A 17395-nucleotide genomic window follows, 5' to 3' on the forward strand; every position below is an offset into this window, starting at 1 on the left:
AACTCCAAATTTATTTCATCCGTGGCAGTTCAAGATCAGAACCAAAAATGAATTCACACAACATGTGAATGTATTTGTAATTGGAAAGTTATTGACACGGGGCTCGACAATTCAGTCACTTTAATTATTGCATTTTACAATTACACAAATACAGTATTTAATAAATTTATTATTTTTTCGAGGAAACAGATTTTTCAAATTCCAAATTTACCCCTCCTTTTGTACAGTGTAACCAGAGCAAGCATTCTCCATAAGTACCCCCAACCATCCCCACACAACACTCGTCCCACCACAGATCTCTCTCTGCTTTTCCTCAATTTTTTTCTTTCTCCATTGTCTGAAAGAAACCAAACCAAACTAAACAAAAAACACAAATGAGTACTATGAATCATGTCCTGTACATTGCATCTCTAATAATCTCATTAACAATGTGGACTGTAGAGTCTCGAATCCCTGGTGTTTACAACGGTGGCGCATGGGAAACCGCTCACGCCACTTTCTACGGTGGTTCCGATGCTTCCGGCACCATGGGTATGTTACATTAATGATTATCTAACACAACACAACACAACACAACAACCTAGTACTATGTCTTTAACTAATTTTTAAATTTAATTAATAATTAATTAATATTCTTGTTGCTATTTAGGTGGAGCATGTGGTTATGGAAACCTATACAGTCAAGGCTACGGCGTCAACACTGCAGCTTTAAGCACAGCACTATTCAACAGCGGACTCAGTTGCGGTTCATGTTTTGAACTGAAGTGCGCTAACGACAAACAATGGTGTCACTCCGGCAGTCCTTCCATTTTCATCACCGCTACAAACTTCTGTCCTCCCAACTTCGCTCAAGCCAGCGACAACGGCGGTTGGTGCAACCCTCCACGTCCTCATTTCGACCTCGCCATGCCTATGTTCCTCAAAATCGCCGAATACCGCGCCGGGATTGTCCCTGTTGCTTATCGTAGGGTTCCGTGTAGAAAGAGTGGTGGGATTAGGTTCACTATTAACGGTTTCCGTTACTTTAACTTGGTGCTAATCAGCAACGTCGCGGGTGCAGGGGATATTGTGAGGACCTATGTTAAGGGAACGAGAACAGGGTGGATGCCGATGAGTAGAAACTGGGGGCAAAATTGGCAATCGAATTCTGTTTTGGTGGGTCAGGCTTTGTCTTTTAGAGTTACCGGTAGTGACCGTCGCACTTCCACTTCGTGGAACATTGCTCCACAGAATTGGCAATTTGGTCAAACTTTCACCGGGAAGAATTTCCGTGTTTGATGAGAGTTGTGGTTACTGGTTACCGGTTGTTGCCGGTCAAAGTTCACATTGTTATTTTATTTTTCAATATATGATGTGACAAAAGTACTAAATGTTTTGTTTTGTTTTTTCCACCAATTGTGTATTTGGCGCGCAATTTTACAGTAGATTGGTGCTTTTTTGACTGGATGTTTTGGAGACTGTGACGGGTTAAGAGGAAAGGTTTTCATAGAGATGTGTGTACTGAGACTTTTTGTGAGTTTTTTTTTTTTTTTGGTTGTATTGGGGGTGGGAAGGTTGTGTTTTTTTAATTGTATGAAAAAAAGAAGAGATTAGGGTAGAGTTATATGGAGAGGATTAAAAAAAGTGTAGGAAAAAAATGCTGAAGTGGCTCGGCAAAAAAAGGTAGTAGCCCGCAGCGAATTAGTTATACAATTTTATATGTTGCTGTAACATCTACAATGATTTATGTAACCGTGGAAGTGTGTTTTTGTTATGAAAGTTTAAATTGGGAAATTTGTTCTATTGGTTGGTCTTGCACTTTTACCGTTTGGGTTGGAAGGTAGTTGTAAAATGTTTGCAGAAGCTGCAGAATGTAGCTAACTGTATTTCTAACTAATCTGATTTGGTATGAATCCTCTTCAACTACAACAACTACCCACAAATTTATGGATGCAATACAACAAATAACTTGGATTACCTACTAACATTTTGAAAAGTTAAATTAGAAATAACTGCATCCAACCCAGTTAGGTGTTGTAGGTAACAAGTATTGCTTTTAACCAGTAAGGCTGCATGATTATATTATTTAAATGACTATTGGTACAAAGTAGTAGTATTTATTTTATGGGTCATGCTAACATGTGCCCGTAGGGCACATGTTAAGAGCTAAATGTAGAAATTATTTCTAAGAAATTGTGCATTGTTTTCATAAAAAGTTTATAATTAATATGTTTATTACGTTTTCCAATACAAATTTACTATATTTAGGTTTCAATTTACTATATTTAGGTTTCTTAGCATGTGCCCTTGGGGCACATGTTAGCTTTGTCCTTATTTTATTTCATTTCATTCCATACAGGAATGAGTATTTATTATTTGTTAAATGAGTATTTATTTTATTTCAACTCAGTTCTAGTAAAAAAATTTAGAGAAAATCTATTTTATGAAATCAATTTATCTTGGAGTACAAATTAACATATGATCTATATTTTTTACACTTGCTGCTAATTATTAAGAAACAGTTCTAGCTAAATAAATACTTGCTGCTAATTGTTAAGAAACAGTTCTAGCTAAATAAATAGTAGGCTTAATTTTAATCCCTCTTAGGTGTTTTTAAACTTAGTCCTCCTATTTCCAAATCTAGTTTTAAAAAAAAAAATTTTATATGACATGTGATGAATAATAGAATAGTTTATTAATTAATATTTTTAATTAAATAAATTAATAATTTCAGTTAGTTTTTTTTTTAAAATTTTAATTTGTAAAATAATTTAAAGGATTTCTTTGAGCCGTTCAAGAAGAAGCCCAATACACACAATTATTTAATTTACGTGTAGCATCATAAACTTAAATGTTTTATTTAGATAAAACGATGTGGGAGTTAATAAACTTTTGTCTATTCTTCAAGGTATCAGCTTCAACACCAGAATCAATTTTATATTGGTTTTGAGTGGAAAAACTCTCTGTGTGATTAGTTTACTTAACTAGTTGTTTTGGATCTTAGCATAAGGTATAAGTATTTTCAATTTAGAGCCAGCTACTAAAATATTATGAACGATTATGCAGCTTGAAAGATTTGGAGTTACTAGTTCAAGATATTGTAGCTGCTTAGTAGAAGAAAGGTTGAGGTTTATCACAAGGCTGGAGCACGTGGCAGTCTCACCTAGCTTGGCAGAAGCAATCTGTGCAAGCATCCCATTAAATCAAGGAGTTAATCCTGTTTATTTGGAATTTGCTGCACTTCTCTCATCAATTGATCCAGTTTAGACCAACAATTCATCCATCATACACACTTCCACAACAACTTCTGAAGTTCTTAATATGTTACAAAAGTTCAATGTGCGACAATGATTGAGGGACATATCTATGTTAGTAATCTCAGTAAGCAAACAAAAACTAGTATAATCCTAACATCATACACAATATCATCATAATGTTTACTAAATTAAATTGGCAGCATCTTCAAGTCTCACAGAAAATTACATCAAAATGAAAGAATACGAGGGTAAACATTAACCAACCAACACATACACATACTCGGGTAAATATAAAAAACAAACATCATTAAACACATGAAAATCAGAAACTATTAATCTCATCACAACAATCACTCTCTTTTATTAAATTGGCTTTTCCCCCTTGATATCCTTGATATGTTGTGTATTCCTTTGGCAAACCACATGACAATCACTCTACTTTTTTTATCCTCCATGCAGGATAACTAAAAATATATGCTAACAACTGTGGTAATCCTTAGTTATGACATCTGAAGTAATATAACTGCAAGAGAATAATGGGACTGAGCACAAAAGGCCAAAATATAACAATAAGTAGATTCTTTACTCCTCATTGAACCTAATAACTCCTTGGACATTCAAATTGTAAGTTAATTCTCTTATGGAGTAAAATGCATGGCAAATATTGTGATGTATCACTAACAGAAAACAATGAAATTGAAATAACAGAAAAGAACCGGCAGGGAAATGAAAAGCTTCTCAAATTATAACTATCACTAATTCCAACATCGATTAGTTTAGTACTAGATAAGAGTTTATAAAGCTTAAACATGTAAAGAAAGTTGTTTTAGTGGGTTGGGATGATAATGGGCCTTTGGGAGTTGGTCTCATTCAAGATAAAAGTTTAAACCCAGCTAAATAAGGGACACAAATGATCATTCGAGTACGCAGTAAAGTTTTTCTGCATGTAAGTCTAATTTTAAGTCTTACTGCCCACATGAAGCTTCAAGCTTTCTTTTGCTTTGACGACTTCCATTGCCTTATCAAATGGGCAACACCCTCTTTCAACGAAGCCTTCCTTCCTTCCCTAAAATTCCAGAGCTCAGGTACCGGATATCTGCCACTAGGATTGTATTCATTTAATTCCTTCAGAGCTGTAGCTACTGCATCATGCACCTCGTCTCCGAGTTCATCCCTCAAACTTTTAAGTTTTTCATCATTTTCATCTAAAATTTCCTGCATAATATATCAAACATATATCAGATTATGGCTTTGCAGTTTGCATCATGAAAAGTAACATGCCAAATAAGTGCCAACAACTATGCGTCCCACAATTTTTTTAAAATAGATATATCACGCTTTTATACTGATCCATCAGTGTAATCTTGTAGAATGAAATGAATCAGTTGTGAGTAGCAACCAACTCCCACAAAGGTTTTAGAATTTCAACACTTTATAATCATTAAGAAATTAAGAAATGATGCATTATATTTTAAGGGAATAAAAATGTCCTAAAGAATGTATTGATACAAGACAACAGTTGAAGCTGCAGTCACATGCTTGAGTTGTATAATCATCCTCAAAATTGAGAAAGAGAAAAGATTAACTTTAACTTGAACAAACATAATTCTAGAAGTCGTTTTACCTTGGAATTCCCTTCTTTATCAGTCACAATTTTGAATGGATGCCAGCTTGGATCTCTAAGATAGTCATCCCACTGTGAGCACCACTGAATTGCTTTCATGTTCCTTTCATCGGCAAGTTTTCTCTGAGCTGCTTTCCCATTCCCTTCAGCTGGAAACTTTTTCTTGGATGCCTCCTCAAACGGCTTAATATCAAGCTCTCCCATCCTCTTCACAGAAATTATGACTCGAGAAGTGTTTTTTGGGCAGCCAATCCACTTTGAACAAGGAAATCAGATTACATGAACAAAACTAATCAGATTACAGAAATTCTGTTCTTTCATAGACCAATGTTTAATTTTTTAGGAAAGATGCTTACAAAACTAATCAGATTACAGAAATGCTGAGAAAGATACGTACACTGATTAATTTTTTGCGGGCATCTTGCAACTCGTCATTAGTTTTGCGCTCCTGAATAACCAATGTTTGTTGAAGATCTTCCACCCCTTCCAGTTGCTCTTCCTTTTCACGCAGATCCACTTTGATCGCCTCCAGTTTTTTCTGCTCTTCCAGATCAGTCTCTCCAATGTGGTTCATTACATGGAAAGCTCCTCTCAGCCGTTCAATTTCCAATTCCAATGCTTGCTTTGCATCAAGTCCTCTCTCTAGGTCATGGATTTTCTTGTGAAGTTTGTCTTTCTCTTTCTGCAACATCCAACCAAAAGAGTCCTCAAAGTTACAGTGAATACATGCAACTTAAATAACTAATGCAGATAAAAGGAAAATGAAAGTTGTGCCTGATGTTCTTCAGCCAAACGCATCATTTTGTCGTCAGCCTTTTGTTGCTCTGCTATGGCCATCTCATTCTGTGAATAACAAGATGGAGAACAGGTTTGATCAGTCTAAAGTTGATAAAATTAAAATAAGAAGGATTGGTGTACATGATTTGACTAAATCATCGATATATTAAGGAATGATATCAGCACTTTTTGTAATCGGTCCATTTTTTAATGAGGTCAATTTAGCTCTCTTGTAAATTGATCACTTCCAAAGAATTTTGTTAAAATTTTAAGAAATAGACCTATCAGAACAAGTGTGCTACAGAGAGTTTAAAAGATTGAATTATCAGCATTGCTATCACAAATTGAAAGATCCAAAAGAATTACATTTTTCTTCTCAAGGTATAGCTTATTTCTCTCACTATGATTATCTGCTTGACGCTTCTGCAGATTCTCTTCACGGGACGAAAGTTCCTTTCTCCTAGCCTCCAATTCCAGCATGGCTTTTTCATGATCCTTGGACACCTTTTCCATATAATTGCGTTCGACATTCCGCATCTTGCTTATTTCTAATTAAACAGAGTGGAACAAACTCAATAACCATGAAATATTAAAAAATTATATCAAACATCCAAAATACATTAGACCATAAGCTATACGGAAAGGATAAATAAAATAACAGAAACCACAATGTTTCACCTCTAAACATAGTGAAACAGAATACTCATATTAATTCGAACAATCCACTGTAAACATCAACATACCTTTGTTAAAGTGTTCAAGCATCTCCTCTTTTTGGTTCATCACTCTGTTTAGGAATGCATTAGCCTCATCATACTTGCTTGCCGTTTGTTCCAATTCCATGTTCTTCTGCTTTAGAGTGTTAGCCAAACCAGATACAAGCTTCAAAGCTTTCCTATTATCCTCAGCTTCTTTTCCAGAAACAGTTTTCAAATCCCCGTTTTCTCGGAGGTGTTTGCCCACAATATCCCTGGAATTATAGTCATCGGCACGTGCCATCCACCCAAAGAGTTTATCTCCTCGCTCCCCCTTTAAACCCACGTAATCTCTCTTACCACAATGTTCTGATTCAAAGCTTCTTTCTAGCTGCAAAGCATTGTTGAAGCCATCCCATTCTTTTCCAAATGCAACAATCACAAAAGGTGTTTGCCCTCTAATATTCCACAGTGCAGTAACTTTCAGCGGTTGAAACCCTCTGGCGTACAGCTCCTCCTTAATTTTCTTATGACTCTTTCCTATATACTTACGACAGTTGGGGTCAAATTTGGTAACATTGTTTGCCAAAACCACCATCCAAGGCCAGACAAACTCATCTTCAGCAGTAGTATTCACAACAGGTGACTTATCCTTAGCAATGACCACATCAAGTGACTGATCCTTAGAAATAACCATATCAAGTGACCTATCCTTAGCAATAACCATAGCAAGTGACTGATCATCAGCAACATTCACTCTAGGTGATTTCCCTTTAGCAACATTCAAATTAAATGACTGGCCCTCAGCACTACTCACATTAAGTGACATATCGGTATCAACATTCATCATATCATGCGACTTATTACCAGAAATTTTGAAGTCAAGATACCTTTCAAGAGCAGAGTGTTTAGCAATTTCTTTCACAGTTTCACCATGCGAGTCAGCAGCAATCCTCGATGCATGTCTGAGAAGCTCAGTCAAAGAGTAATAGTCCTTGTTGAAACAGAACGGACACCGAAATGTTGAGTCGGAGACTTCGAGTTTGTGATAATCATGTTTCAACTCAAGGAAATATCTACCCCGGTAGTATTCCAAATCAGATTGTCGGTACATCTGAAAACGATAACAGTAAAACAAGTTCAAAGAAAGAGCAACACAAACAACTAGATACAGTGAGTAAATACTAGATGATGATATTTTCGGTACATATGAAAACGATAGTAGTAAAATCAAATTCAAAGAAAGAGCAACACAAGTGAGTAAGAACTAGATGATTTGATTATTAAGCTGAATGGAAATTAAGGTAAAAAGGAAAATGCAATGTAATAATGAAGAAGAAACTGAGTGATACCTTGTGTGGCGGGAGAAGAATGAATGGTTTTCAGAGAGAAGATTGAGCGAATGTTAGGCTGAGGATGAACGAGTAAAGTAGAAGAAGAAACCCTAAGAGAGAGAGAGTGGAAGAATGTTTTTGGTACGAAGGAGTTTGTTATGAGAAATGCTCACACTCACATTGCAGCGCAAAAATCGCGACCTGCTTGCTGTGTTGCTTCGAACGTTCATAAACTTTATTCTTCCGCGCGCTGATTGTACAAACAAACTTTTTTTGTTGTTGCAGTTATTACTGTGTTGCTATTAACTAATTAAAATATAACACGTGGCTATACTAAATGCCAAAACTTCTGTTTGTTTATTTTGTGTTTTCTATTAAAACTAAATAAATTTTAATACCCTTATTTTTTTAATACTATTTTAGTTTTAAATTTTAAATTTTTTCCCATCACTTTTCCTATTAATTGTCATTATCTCTAATTTTCTCTCTACTTTGTTTATCTTTACATTAATTATCTCAATTTTCAATTTAAATTATGTCATTAATATATGTCAAATTTTAACTTCAGATGATTTTTTTATGTTTATATTATTAATTTTTCCTCTTTCCCATTTACTTTTTAAATAGGAAAATTCTTACTATATTTATTAGAGTTCTTAGGCATCATGTTTGCTTTCATAATGTCTCTATGTTTCTGTAGATGTACATTTGATTTTTTTTTTTTACATTTGCGTGAAAACCTTCCGTGCACATATACGGAATATTTTCGTATGTCTATCTACGAAATATATCAGATTCAGAAAAACAACATTTGCAACGATAAAAACAACATTCATAGATTAAAATCGGCATTACATCGATAATTTCAACAACAAATTAAATGTTACATTTCAATAGCTCGGTGGACGCTTGCACATCTCTAAAATTTGCTCTACCGTTTTTTGCATCGTCGCTACGAACTAGGGCGATATTTTTTCTTCGAAACCGAAATACGTTCGCCACATCGCCAAAACATCTGCTCGGTTCTTGAGCTCAAAGTTGCTATAAATGACGTTCCATCCGTTGTCAAATGAAAGTGAACGATACTTGAGCTTCACAACCTTCCGTTTGTCACCATAAGGTAGACGATAGTAGATTTCGTCAATGATGACATCGAGCGAGGTGTACTCGTTGAGTTTGGACGTCCGCCCAGATGTTCTTCCGTCGGAGTAGGAGATATTTGCGACATACCAACGGACGTTCTACTCATATTGAGACATATTTGTGTTTGTGTGAAATACAAGATTAGAAACCCTAAATTTATAGAAATCTTAGTTGAATGTGGACCACCCATTTTCTGTCATAAAACCTTCCGTAGGTATATCCACGGAAAGAACCTAGATATTTTGTTTTCATAGATGTACCTACGAAAAAACCCATAGTTCTCAAATTTAAAGTCTTCTGTAGATATATCTACGGAACTTTCCCTGTATGTTTTTTTACCAAAACAAAATAATATAGCAGGGCAGAATTATGAGAATGCATATATTGACAAAAAATGATTATAATTGGCAAAAAATGATTTTATTGCAATGTTAAAGAGTGCATACATTACACTTTGAAACTACAAAACACATCAAAAGAACTATCGTCGACTAAATCTATTGGTGGTTCCAATTTTGACTTTTCCTTATTCGCTTCCTTCTCGATGTTATTCAATCTTTCAAATCCATGCATCCTATCAACAAAAAGATCCGGCTACGTCTTGACATCTTCGGTATGATGAAGCATCCATTCTGGTGACGTAGGAGGTATGGGGCATCCCGATTTCAGGTAAACTTGCATAAAATGACTCGATTTTGAAAGCCATCCAATACACATGATGTGATCATTTGGATTTGTTGGTGGTACGGTCCGAAGGGGGAAAAAGGTTTCCAAAAAATCATAATGCGTCAAGTCAATGCACACCCTATCATACCCGCATACAATAAAATGTCCCATTTCCGGGAATCTCATCCATTTTAACACTGGTGCGTAAGCGCCCAACTAAGGAACAAGAGCTTCGTTAACCGCTTCAAATTTAGCTTCCTCTCCATATAACTGCGTGTACGAGTCTTTATGCGTCTTCAACTCTTGGATAAGTTGATGACAAAAAAGTGTATGACTATCCTCTCTATTACCAAGCAACCTCGAGACGGCCAGGTAACCGCAATTACCATCCCCCACAACATTGACGATTCGTTCGCTGTACCTGTGCTTAAAAACCTACATCTCTTCGATGAATAGAATTTTTGGTGGAATAGGCGTCTCTTTGGTGATTGGAATTTTCGACAAAATAGGTGTCGGAGGCGGTTTGCTTATGCGAGCTTCTTTGTTTGAACTTGTTTGAGATTTTTGAGATTTAGGCGTCAGTGAGTTGGAAAAAAGTTTATCAACATGCTCACAATACGAAGGAGCCCGTGTAGTCGAGTTGTCATTCGGTGTAGGCTTCAATTTATTCGGAGCAACCTTTGTCTTAACCGCTTGAGAAAGCGGTTTCATGTCGGTTGTTTCGCAATATCCAATCTTCTGCAATAGTTCTTTAATGTAGATTTTCATGTTGTCGTCGGCCTTTGAAAACCTCTCTTGTATCATTTCCAATTCGGAAATAATACATATATGTGATTTTTCTCTTTCAATGCAACCATCATCATCAAAACTAAGTCTTTTCCAATGAAGGATAACTTCGTCCATTCTTATTGCCTCACCTAGTTCTATATTTTTATCAATAACACACGCACACGGGAGACCATACATTTTAGAAATAGTACAACCACACTTTGCGTTATCGGAACCTATAACTTCACCTCGTTTGGCCTCGTAAAAAATATAGTTCAACCCGGCCCGAGATACATTACCGATATATTGAGAATAAAGTATGTTGTCCTTGAATCGATGTTCCAACACTGTTATGCTCCGAACAAATGTTGTTTGTATCTCCTTGTGTTGGTTTTTAATCATGAGATTTACAGAGTCCCAATCTCGACACCAGTCACCCTTGTTATTAGCCAACCAAATTTTCAAACTAGCATGTTCCGACTTGACTCTGTTGGTGGTTGTATTCTCAAGGTGTCGGACATTATCAGTCCACTCACACACAAACTTCTCCTTCTCCTTATCAAGAATGGTGCTTTCAACATATTTCAATAAATCAAGATACTTTTCACACACTTTCTGAAATTGAATGACAAAACCGACATTTAATTCTTTTGTCAAATAATTTGCAATACGACTCCATGCATTCATTATTTATTCAACAACCACACCGGCCTTCACCGATTTCCCACCTTCGGTCTCTACTTGTTTCATCCCTACCGCAGGGTTAACCTTACTTCTCACATTACATGTTATGTGATATCGACAAAGTAATGCGTTAGAAGAAGAAAATACCTTTGCCACCACATTCATCAACGCGGTATCACGGTCCATAATAATTGCCTAATGCATCTCGACTTGTTCCTTCAAAAGTGACCGACACACCTCTAATGCCCATGTAAAACTATCCTATTTTTCGCACTCCAAAAAAGCAAAACCAACTGCATATGTCTTCTCGGTGGATGTAACACCGACCATCTCAAATAATGGAAGTCTATACTTGTTGGTCTTGTAGGTAGAATCGAGAATGAGCACTGTCGAAAACGTGTTTAACAACTTTATCGAATCCAGATGAGTCTAAAAAATATCTCAGACTATAACTTCATCATCGCAATTTTGGTACCGTGACACGTATTTGTTATCATCCAACAAGTTCAACAATTGTTTCATCTCACTTATATCTCCCCTATTCTCCATATTATTGCGGTACCGAATGTTAATTATACAATTGCCTTATATTTGATACATTGTCGGGTTCCTTCCGTTTCTATGTGGCAAGTATATTTTTCGGTTGGACAAGATTCAAGGACATGTCACTAATACATGTCTTCTCTTTCGGTTTGAGCCGACATACACTAGGATGAACTTGTAACTTTGAGCACAAACCATGGTTATGCAAACCATAGATAACATTAAATTTCCACTTCTTGCTAGCTTACATATAACCACAGATTTTAAATGGACACTCACATTTTCTAGTACTCGTGTCATCTCTTTTAAACTTCCTTAGAGGAGTATGGAATTTCCCGCTTCTTTTGCATAATATTGTTACAAAAGCGTTTCTTCTTATCGTACCATTATCCGATCTTCTTATTACCACACCAAAACCAAGGTTTGTTGCATTCCTACGAATCCATGTGAGCATGCTTTCACAATCATCAAACTCTTGCTTGTTATTAAAGTCAACGCCGACATCTACCGCCTTTATTACTACCCCTTCAACATTCAGAGAAACAATTGCGAAATGAACTAATTCTCTTGAAATATTGTCGGGGTGCACCATACCTATTTATAAACAATAACACAAATAACACAAAATCAAAAGAATGCTGGAAAAAACAGCACAAACACGTTCCGTAGATGCACCTCCAAAATGTGTTCATATTCAACATGCTCCGTAGATGTACCTGCGGAAGCAATGTTAATTTTTTGACAGAAAATTGATTGATAATGTGAGCAATGCAACGAATAAAGATGAATGTTTACGTGAAATTCTATCTTCTCTTGCTCCCTTTGATTTGTTGCACCAAAAAGTTGAAGCTTTAGAGTGAAAAATGATATTGATGGTGTAGGGTTTTTTAGGGTGATGAGTGTGAGTGTTGAAGAATAAATGTAACAATGGAGGAGTGATAATGCTGGTTCAAACTACATGAGATACTTCCGTAGATACATCTACTGGAAATTCCGACGCTAAGTTATTCCGTAGATGTACCTACAGAAAAATCCTTGAACTGAATTAATCTGCAATTTCTCCCAACATACACTAGTTTAAAATACGTCTGTAGATGTACCTACGGAAAAATTAAATTTTTAACAAAAAAGATGTTTCTGGATGTGCATCTACGGAAACAAGGGACAAAATTGAAATTTCGCTAGGTGCCTAACAAAATCAAAGGGTGTAATGAGACATTCTCTTTAAATATACATTATTATTAATAATATTATTATTAATTATTATTTCTCTTATACATTTTATTTTATATTATTATAAGTTTTATTTTTTTCTTTTTCTTATAATAATTCATTTATGTGTATAGTTTAAAGTACGTCATCTATGAATATGTCAAATTTTAAAGTTAGGATAGTGACTAAGGTAGAATCATATCCTAAGGGAACATGGCATACAAGATCAAAGCTCAAAAGGCTAATAAGAAAATACTTCACAAGATAACACAAGTGACGAAACAAACACGCACCTAGTTTTGGCACTAGGTCTCTAACATACAAGAGAAGCATATCAACTAAGGTGAGAACAGAAAGGAACATACATGATCAAACATCACAAAATAATGCCTACAATGGTAGGGCTTCAGATCAAACATTGCCTACAACGGTAGGACTTCCAGTCATGCATCTTTATCCTATTTCTCATGTCAAGATTAATGATGCAAGAATGAGGAAAAAATAGAGCTACGATGATACCTAACGGAGAACGTCCGTTGCATCTTCATTGTGTGCAATAAGAACATGAGTGATGTCATAAGCTTTCCAAGCAATTGAACAATGTAGTAATCAGACATTTGAGTTGAACTTTGAAACAGCAAGGTTGATGGCGATGCGCAAGGCAATCGACTTACAAAGAGTTGGTTGGGGCTTGGTATATGGACCAAGTAATGCGGGGGTGAATAATTTATTTAAAGAAGAAAAGATGGAAGAAGTAAATGAAAACATACAAGCTCATACAGGTAAAACCCATACAAACAAGCATAAAGGTTCAAGCTTAAAAGGATGAACATGAAAGGGGTAAAACAAAAGTGTTCGTGAACTAGCCAAAGACTAGCCTCTAAACGATCAACCAGAACAATTAATTGAGTAGGTCTATCTGTAAGAAAGCTCAGGATCAAGCTATGAATGCGTGCAAGTGCAGACGTGTAAGTACGGTTGATGACGATGCGTGAAGTGCGATCGACTTATGGTAGAAAACAGCTAATAACCTAATTTTATTTTGAAAAACGGTTAAAAGCATGCAAACAATAAGGATAAAAATTAGGGTTTTGAGAAAAATCAATATTGATGAAGAAGAAATCGTTATTATAGAGAAATTGGAACAAAAAAATATTACCGTAGCAGAAAACACGACTGATTTAGTGACGACGAAGATGATGAAACCGTAGAGATGAAAGGGAACGTGAGAGGAAAAAAATATCAGAAGCGTGTATTTTTGTTTTAATTATCCTATCATTTTGCTAACCCAACTTAAAATAAGGATAAGAATAACAAAGGGGAAATAGAATAGGACTAATAATAGGTTTAAATCATCTTTTTCTATTGGTGCACCAAACAACAGATTATATTAGGATATGATAATTTTATCATGCCCCGTCTCCTTATCCAGCGTGCCAAATGAGCCCTTGTAGTTGATTCAACATTTATATATATTAAATACAATAAATGAATATAAAAAAAAATACTAAAGTAACCCGTAAGTATAAATAAAATTAAAGTAACCCTTAACAAGTCCTTTGAAATAATTTATGGGTTAATGGCGAGTTAATAGTGCTTTTAAGTTGCAATTTTATTTCATTTTAAGTGTTTTGATAGTAATTTGTTTGGAGCATAATAGGTGTTCTCTTTTATTGTTTTAATGCGTTTTTGCTTAATTTAAAGTTAACTTGTTTATAAATCTGTTCCTTTGAATGATCAGTTTAGAAACAAATAACAACTTGTTGTTGTGAGAGATCTAACAAAAATTATACTTAAAAGTATGTTAGAGATATTCATTCACTTAGTTCACTTAGAGATAAAGGACTACAATTATAAAAAATTCATAAAACAATAGACGATGGTTAGGGTTATAAGTGTGACCTTTGAGATTTGTTCCTTTTGATACCCAACAATATTATTTACTATCTTTGCTCATGCTTCCAAAATCAACTTAAATAACCTTTCACTCCCCTATGGATACAAATTAGAGATCAACATAACACCACTTATTTCCAACTACTTCTAATTCCATAAAAGACCATTTAGTATATACGACATTTTAGTTTTATTTTAATTCCTCAAGATAAAATTTACTTCCGGTGCTTATATAAGTACTAATTTATTAATTGAATAAATACATTGTTACATCGAAATTTAGTAGGTGTAGTTTTAAACTTCTAATCGTTTTAAACTTCTAATTCAACTTCTCATTGTTTTACTATATATATTTAGACTCAGATACAATTTTTTATTTTAGATGCTGTTGTCGGTCATTGATTTTACCTAAAATAAAAAACTCATTAGAAACTTTGGCGTCAAAAATGATTCCAACTAATTCGGAAATCCCTTAATTATTTTTATCGGAGATCCCACTCATATTTCAACTATTTATAACATTTCCTAATCGCAGCTCTATCGACACAACAATATCCATCGACATTAAACAACAATTCATGTTAAAAACAAATTTTCCAAGGTGGTAAGATCCTGGGCAAACTTAACTGCTACAATTTTTCAATATATAAAATAGATACAATCTTTCTATAGGGTTACGTAAAAATGGATTTGTTAATTGATGGAAGGAAAGTTGTAAATGAAAAAACATATATTTTTAGGGTTTATACTACTGAAGTATTTTGATGAATTAATTAGAGAAGAAAATAAACAACTAAATTCATTCATTACTTGTCTCTGTCATGCTGTAAACTAAATCTTAATATTATAAATATTTCAAAGAATTATTAACAACTGGTATTCATGTAATAATCATATTATTAATCTATCTCAAGATTCTCTTCTAAACTTCATAACAAATTATCTGACTTGCATGTGACTATCAACCTGCATCCCTCATTCCTGGTCTGATGAAGTTTAACATTCCTTCCTTTGTTTTGACCACGTCCATTGTTTTTCATCATTTTCATCTAAAATCTCCTGCATGCATGATATATCAAACATATATTACAATCATGGTCTATGCAGTTTGCATCATGAAAACAAACTTTAACTTGAACAAACATAATTCTACAAGTCATACCTTGGAGTTCCCTTGATGTTCATCCAACTGTGAGCACCACTGAGTTGCTTTCATTTTTCTTTCATCATCAAGTTTTATCTTAGATGCTTTCCAATTCTCTTCATCAGAAAACTTTCTCTTGGATGCCTCCGCAACCGGCTTAATATCAACCTTCTCGTCACACTTTCTTGTTATTTCTTCCAATTCCTTCTTCTTCTGCTTTAAAGTGTTTTCCAAACTAGATTTAAGCTTTAAGGCTTTCCTATTATCCTCATCTTCTTTTCCAGAAATAGTTTTCAAATCCCCTTTTTCCCGAAGGTGATAGCCCACAATATTCCTGAAATTATAGTCATCGCTACGTGCCATCCACCCAAAAAGTTTATCTCCTCGCCCTTGCTCCTTTAAACCAAAGTAATCTCTCTTACCACAATGTTCTTCTTCAAATCTTCTTTCTAGATTGAAAGCATTGACGAAAGCATCCCATTCTTTTCCAAATTCAACTATCACAAACTCTGTTTGCCCTCCACTATTCCACTTTGGTGTAACATTCAGCGGCCGAAACCCTTTCACAAGCAGTTCCTCTTGAATTTCCTTTTTACTCTTCCTTAAATACTTACCAGACTTTGGGTCAAATTTTGCAACATTGTTAGCCAGAACTACAACCCAAGGCCAGACAAACAACTCATCTTGAGTAGCATTACCATTAAGTGACTTAACAGTATCATCAACATTCATATCATTCGACTTATTTTCAGAAATTTTAGAGTCAAGATACCTTACAAGGACAGAATGTTTAGCAATTTCTTTCACAGTCTCTCCATGCACGTCAGCAACAATCCTTGAAGCATGTCTCAAAAGGTCAGTCAAAGAATAATAATCCTTGTTCAAACAGAACGGACACCGAAATGTTGCGTCGGAGATTTGGAGCTTATGGTAATTATCTTTCAACTCTTCGGAATATCTACGCTGGTAGTAATCCAAATCAGATTCACGGGTATGTTCTGTTTTTCGGTTCATCATGTTGGAAATATATGGTTGTTGAAAAAAATATAGCAGTACTAAAACAAAGAAATATGAAGGTTTTGATGAAGAAGATATTGGTAGGTCGTTTAAATAAGATTCCAACCATTGCCTCAGTTCAGTGGAAGAGACACTACCTTTATAACCAAAGGTGACGAGTTGAAACTATGCGTTGGATTATTTTGAATTAGATTTTTGTTACTGTTAGTGAAACAAAACTTTTAAAAATGACATTTGATAACCGAACCAGACACCTTTTCGTCAAAGAATTTTGTTGCAGTTATTACGGTGCTGCTATTCTCTAATTAAAATCAGACACGTGGCAACACAAAATGTCTGAATGTTTTTCATGTATTAGTTTTTCGTTTATTAGTTTTGCTGTACAAAACGGTCTCAAATACATTCAATGGTTTGTGAATAGTAATGTTTCAGCATTTCTAATGCTAAGGTTGCATTGGACTTGAAAAGTTTTATAAAAAAGACCTTGACTAAGGAGGAAAAGAAAAAGGCCAGGAAGGTCTACAGTACACCATGAATTTAAAAACACCTATAATATATATTCATCACATTTTTTTGCTCATCATATTTTTTTCAACTTTTTTTGTTATATTTTATTACTCACATCCATAATATCATAATTATTAAACATAAAAGGT

The 17395-nt window shown here is 34.9% G+C and overlaps 5 protein-coding genes across 5 annotated transcripts; 1 reads left to right on the top strand and 4 right to left on the bottom strand.

The window, feature by feature from the left end:
* The first annotated feature begins 266 nt into the window (after positions 1–266).
* Positions 267–1782, top strand: LOC131635516 (expansin-A6). Its single transcript, XM_058906140.1, has 2 exons — positions 267–531; positions 650–1782. Exons 1-2 carry the CDS (start codon positions 375–377, stop codon positions 1276–1278), a joined length of 786 nt encoding a protein of 261 aa, XP_058762123.1. The 5' UTR covers positions 267–374; the 3' UTR covers positions 1279–1782.
* Positions 1783–4071: 2289 nt separating this feature from the next.
* LOC131635512 (factor of DNA methylation 4-like) lies at positions 4072–5109 on the bottom strand. Its single transcript, XM_058906136.1, has 2 exons — positions 4861–5109; positions 4072–4451 (listed from the first exon to the last, which is right to left on the bottom strand). The coding sequence occupies exons 1-2, from the start codon at positions 5062–5064 to the stop codon at positions 4221–4223; spliced, it is 435 nt and encodes a 144-aa protein (XP_058762119.1). The 5' UTR covers positions 5065–5109; the 3' UTR covers positions 4072–4220.
* A 468-nt stretch (positions 5110–5577) lies between these two features.
* Positions 5578–6178, bottom strand: LOC131635524 (factor of DNA methylation 4-like). The gene is made up of 2 exons (XM_058906149.1): positions 6004–6178; positions 5578–5703 (listed from the first exon to the last, which is right to left on the bottom strand). The coding sequence occupies exons 1-2, from the start codon at positions 6172–6174 to the stop codon at positions 5602–5604; spliced, it is 273 nt and encodes a 90-aa protein (XP_058762132.1). The 5' UTR covers positions 6175–6178; the 3' UTR covers positions 5578–5601.
* Positions 6179–9910: 3732 nt separating this feature from the next.
* LOC131635532 (uncharacterized) lies at positions 9911–11476 on the bottom strand. The gene is made up of 2 exons (XM_058906155.1): positions 11403–11476; positions 9911–10814 (listed from the first exon to the last, which is right to left on the bottom strand). Exons 1-2 carry the CDS (start codon positions 11474–11476, stop codon positions 9911–9913), a joined length of 978 nt encoding a protein of 325 aa, XP_058762138.1.
* Positions 11477–15574: 4098 nt separating this feature from the next.
* Positions 15575–16739, bottom strand: LOC131635534 (protein INVOLVED IN DE NOVO 2-like). The gene is made up of 2 exons (XM_058906156.1): positions 15741–16739; positions 15575–15637 (listed from the first exon to the last, which is right to left on the bottom strand). The coding sequence occupies exons 1-2, from the start codon at positions 16737–16739 to the stop codon at positions 15575–15577; spliced, it is 1062 nt and encodes a 353-aa protein (XP_058762139.1).
* Positions 16740–17395: the final 656 nt, after the last annotated feature.

The sequence above is a fragment of the Vicia villosa genome, unplaced genomic scaffold, assembly GCF_029867415.1.
Source record: "Vicia villosa cultivar HV-30 ecotype Madison, WI unplaced genomic scaffold, Vvil1.0 ctg.001503F_1_1, whole genome shotgun sequence".
Lineage (NCBI taxonomy): Eukaryota > Viridiplantae > Streptophyta > Magnoliopsida > Fabales > Fabaceae > Vicia > Vicia villosa.

What these genes read in the sequence shown, in the direction of transcription:
- LOC131635516 (XM_058906140.1), top strand. Translation starts at nt 375, where the DNA reads ATGAGTACTATGAATCATGTCCTGTACATTGCATCTCTAATAATCTCA. An exon ending in CGATGCTTCCGGCACCATGG is followed by an intron (nt 532 to 649) that starts GTATGTTACATT and finishes GTTGCTATTTAG; the next exon opens with GTGGAGCATGTGGTTATGGA.
- LOC131635512 (XM_058906136.1), bottom strand. Translation starts at nt 5,064, where the DNA reads ATGGGAGAGCTTGATATTAAGCCGTTTGAGGAGGCATCCAAGAAAAAG. An exon ending in ATAAAGAAGGGAATTCCAAG is followed by an intron (nt 4,452 to 4,860) that starts GTAAAACGACTT and finishes TATATTATGCAG; the next exon opens with GAAATTTTAGATGAAAATGA.
- LOC131635524 (XM_058906149.1), bottom strand. Translation starts at nt 6,174, where the DNA reads ATGCGGAATGTCGAACGCAATTATATGGAAAAGGTGTCCAAGGATCAT. An exon ending in TATACCTTGAGAAGAAAAAT is followed by an intron (nt 5,704 to 6,003) that starts GTAATTCTTTTG and finishes TGTTATTCACAG; the next exon opens with AATGAGATGGCCATAGCAGA.
- LOC131635532 (XM_058906155.1), bottom strand. Translation starts at nt 11,476, where the DNA reads ATGGAGAATAGGGGAGATATAAGTGAGATGAAACAATTGTTGAACTTG. An exon ending in GATAACAAATACGTGTCACG is followed by an intron (nt 10,815 to 11,402) that starts GTACCAAAATTG and finishes ATATGTTGAAAG; the next exon opens with CACCATTCTTGATAAGGAGA.
- LOC131635534 (XM_058906156.1), bottom strand. Translation starts at nt 16,739, where the DNA reads ATGATGAACCGAAAAACAGAACATACCCGTGAATCTGATTTGGATTAC. An exon ending in AACATCAAGGGAACTCCAAG is followed by an intron (nt 15,638 to 15,740) that starts GTATGACTTGTA and finishes TCATGCATGCAG; the next exon opens with GAGATTTTAGATGAAAATGA.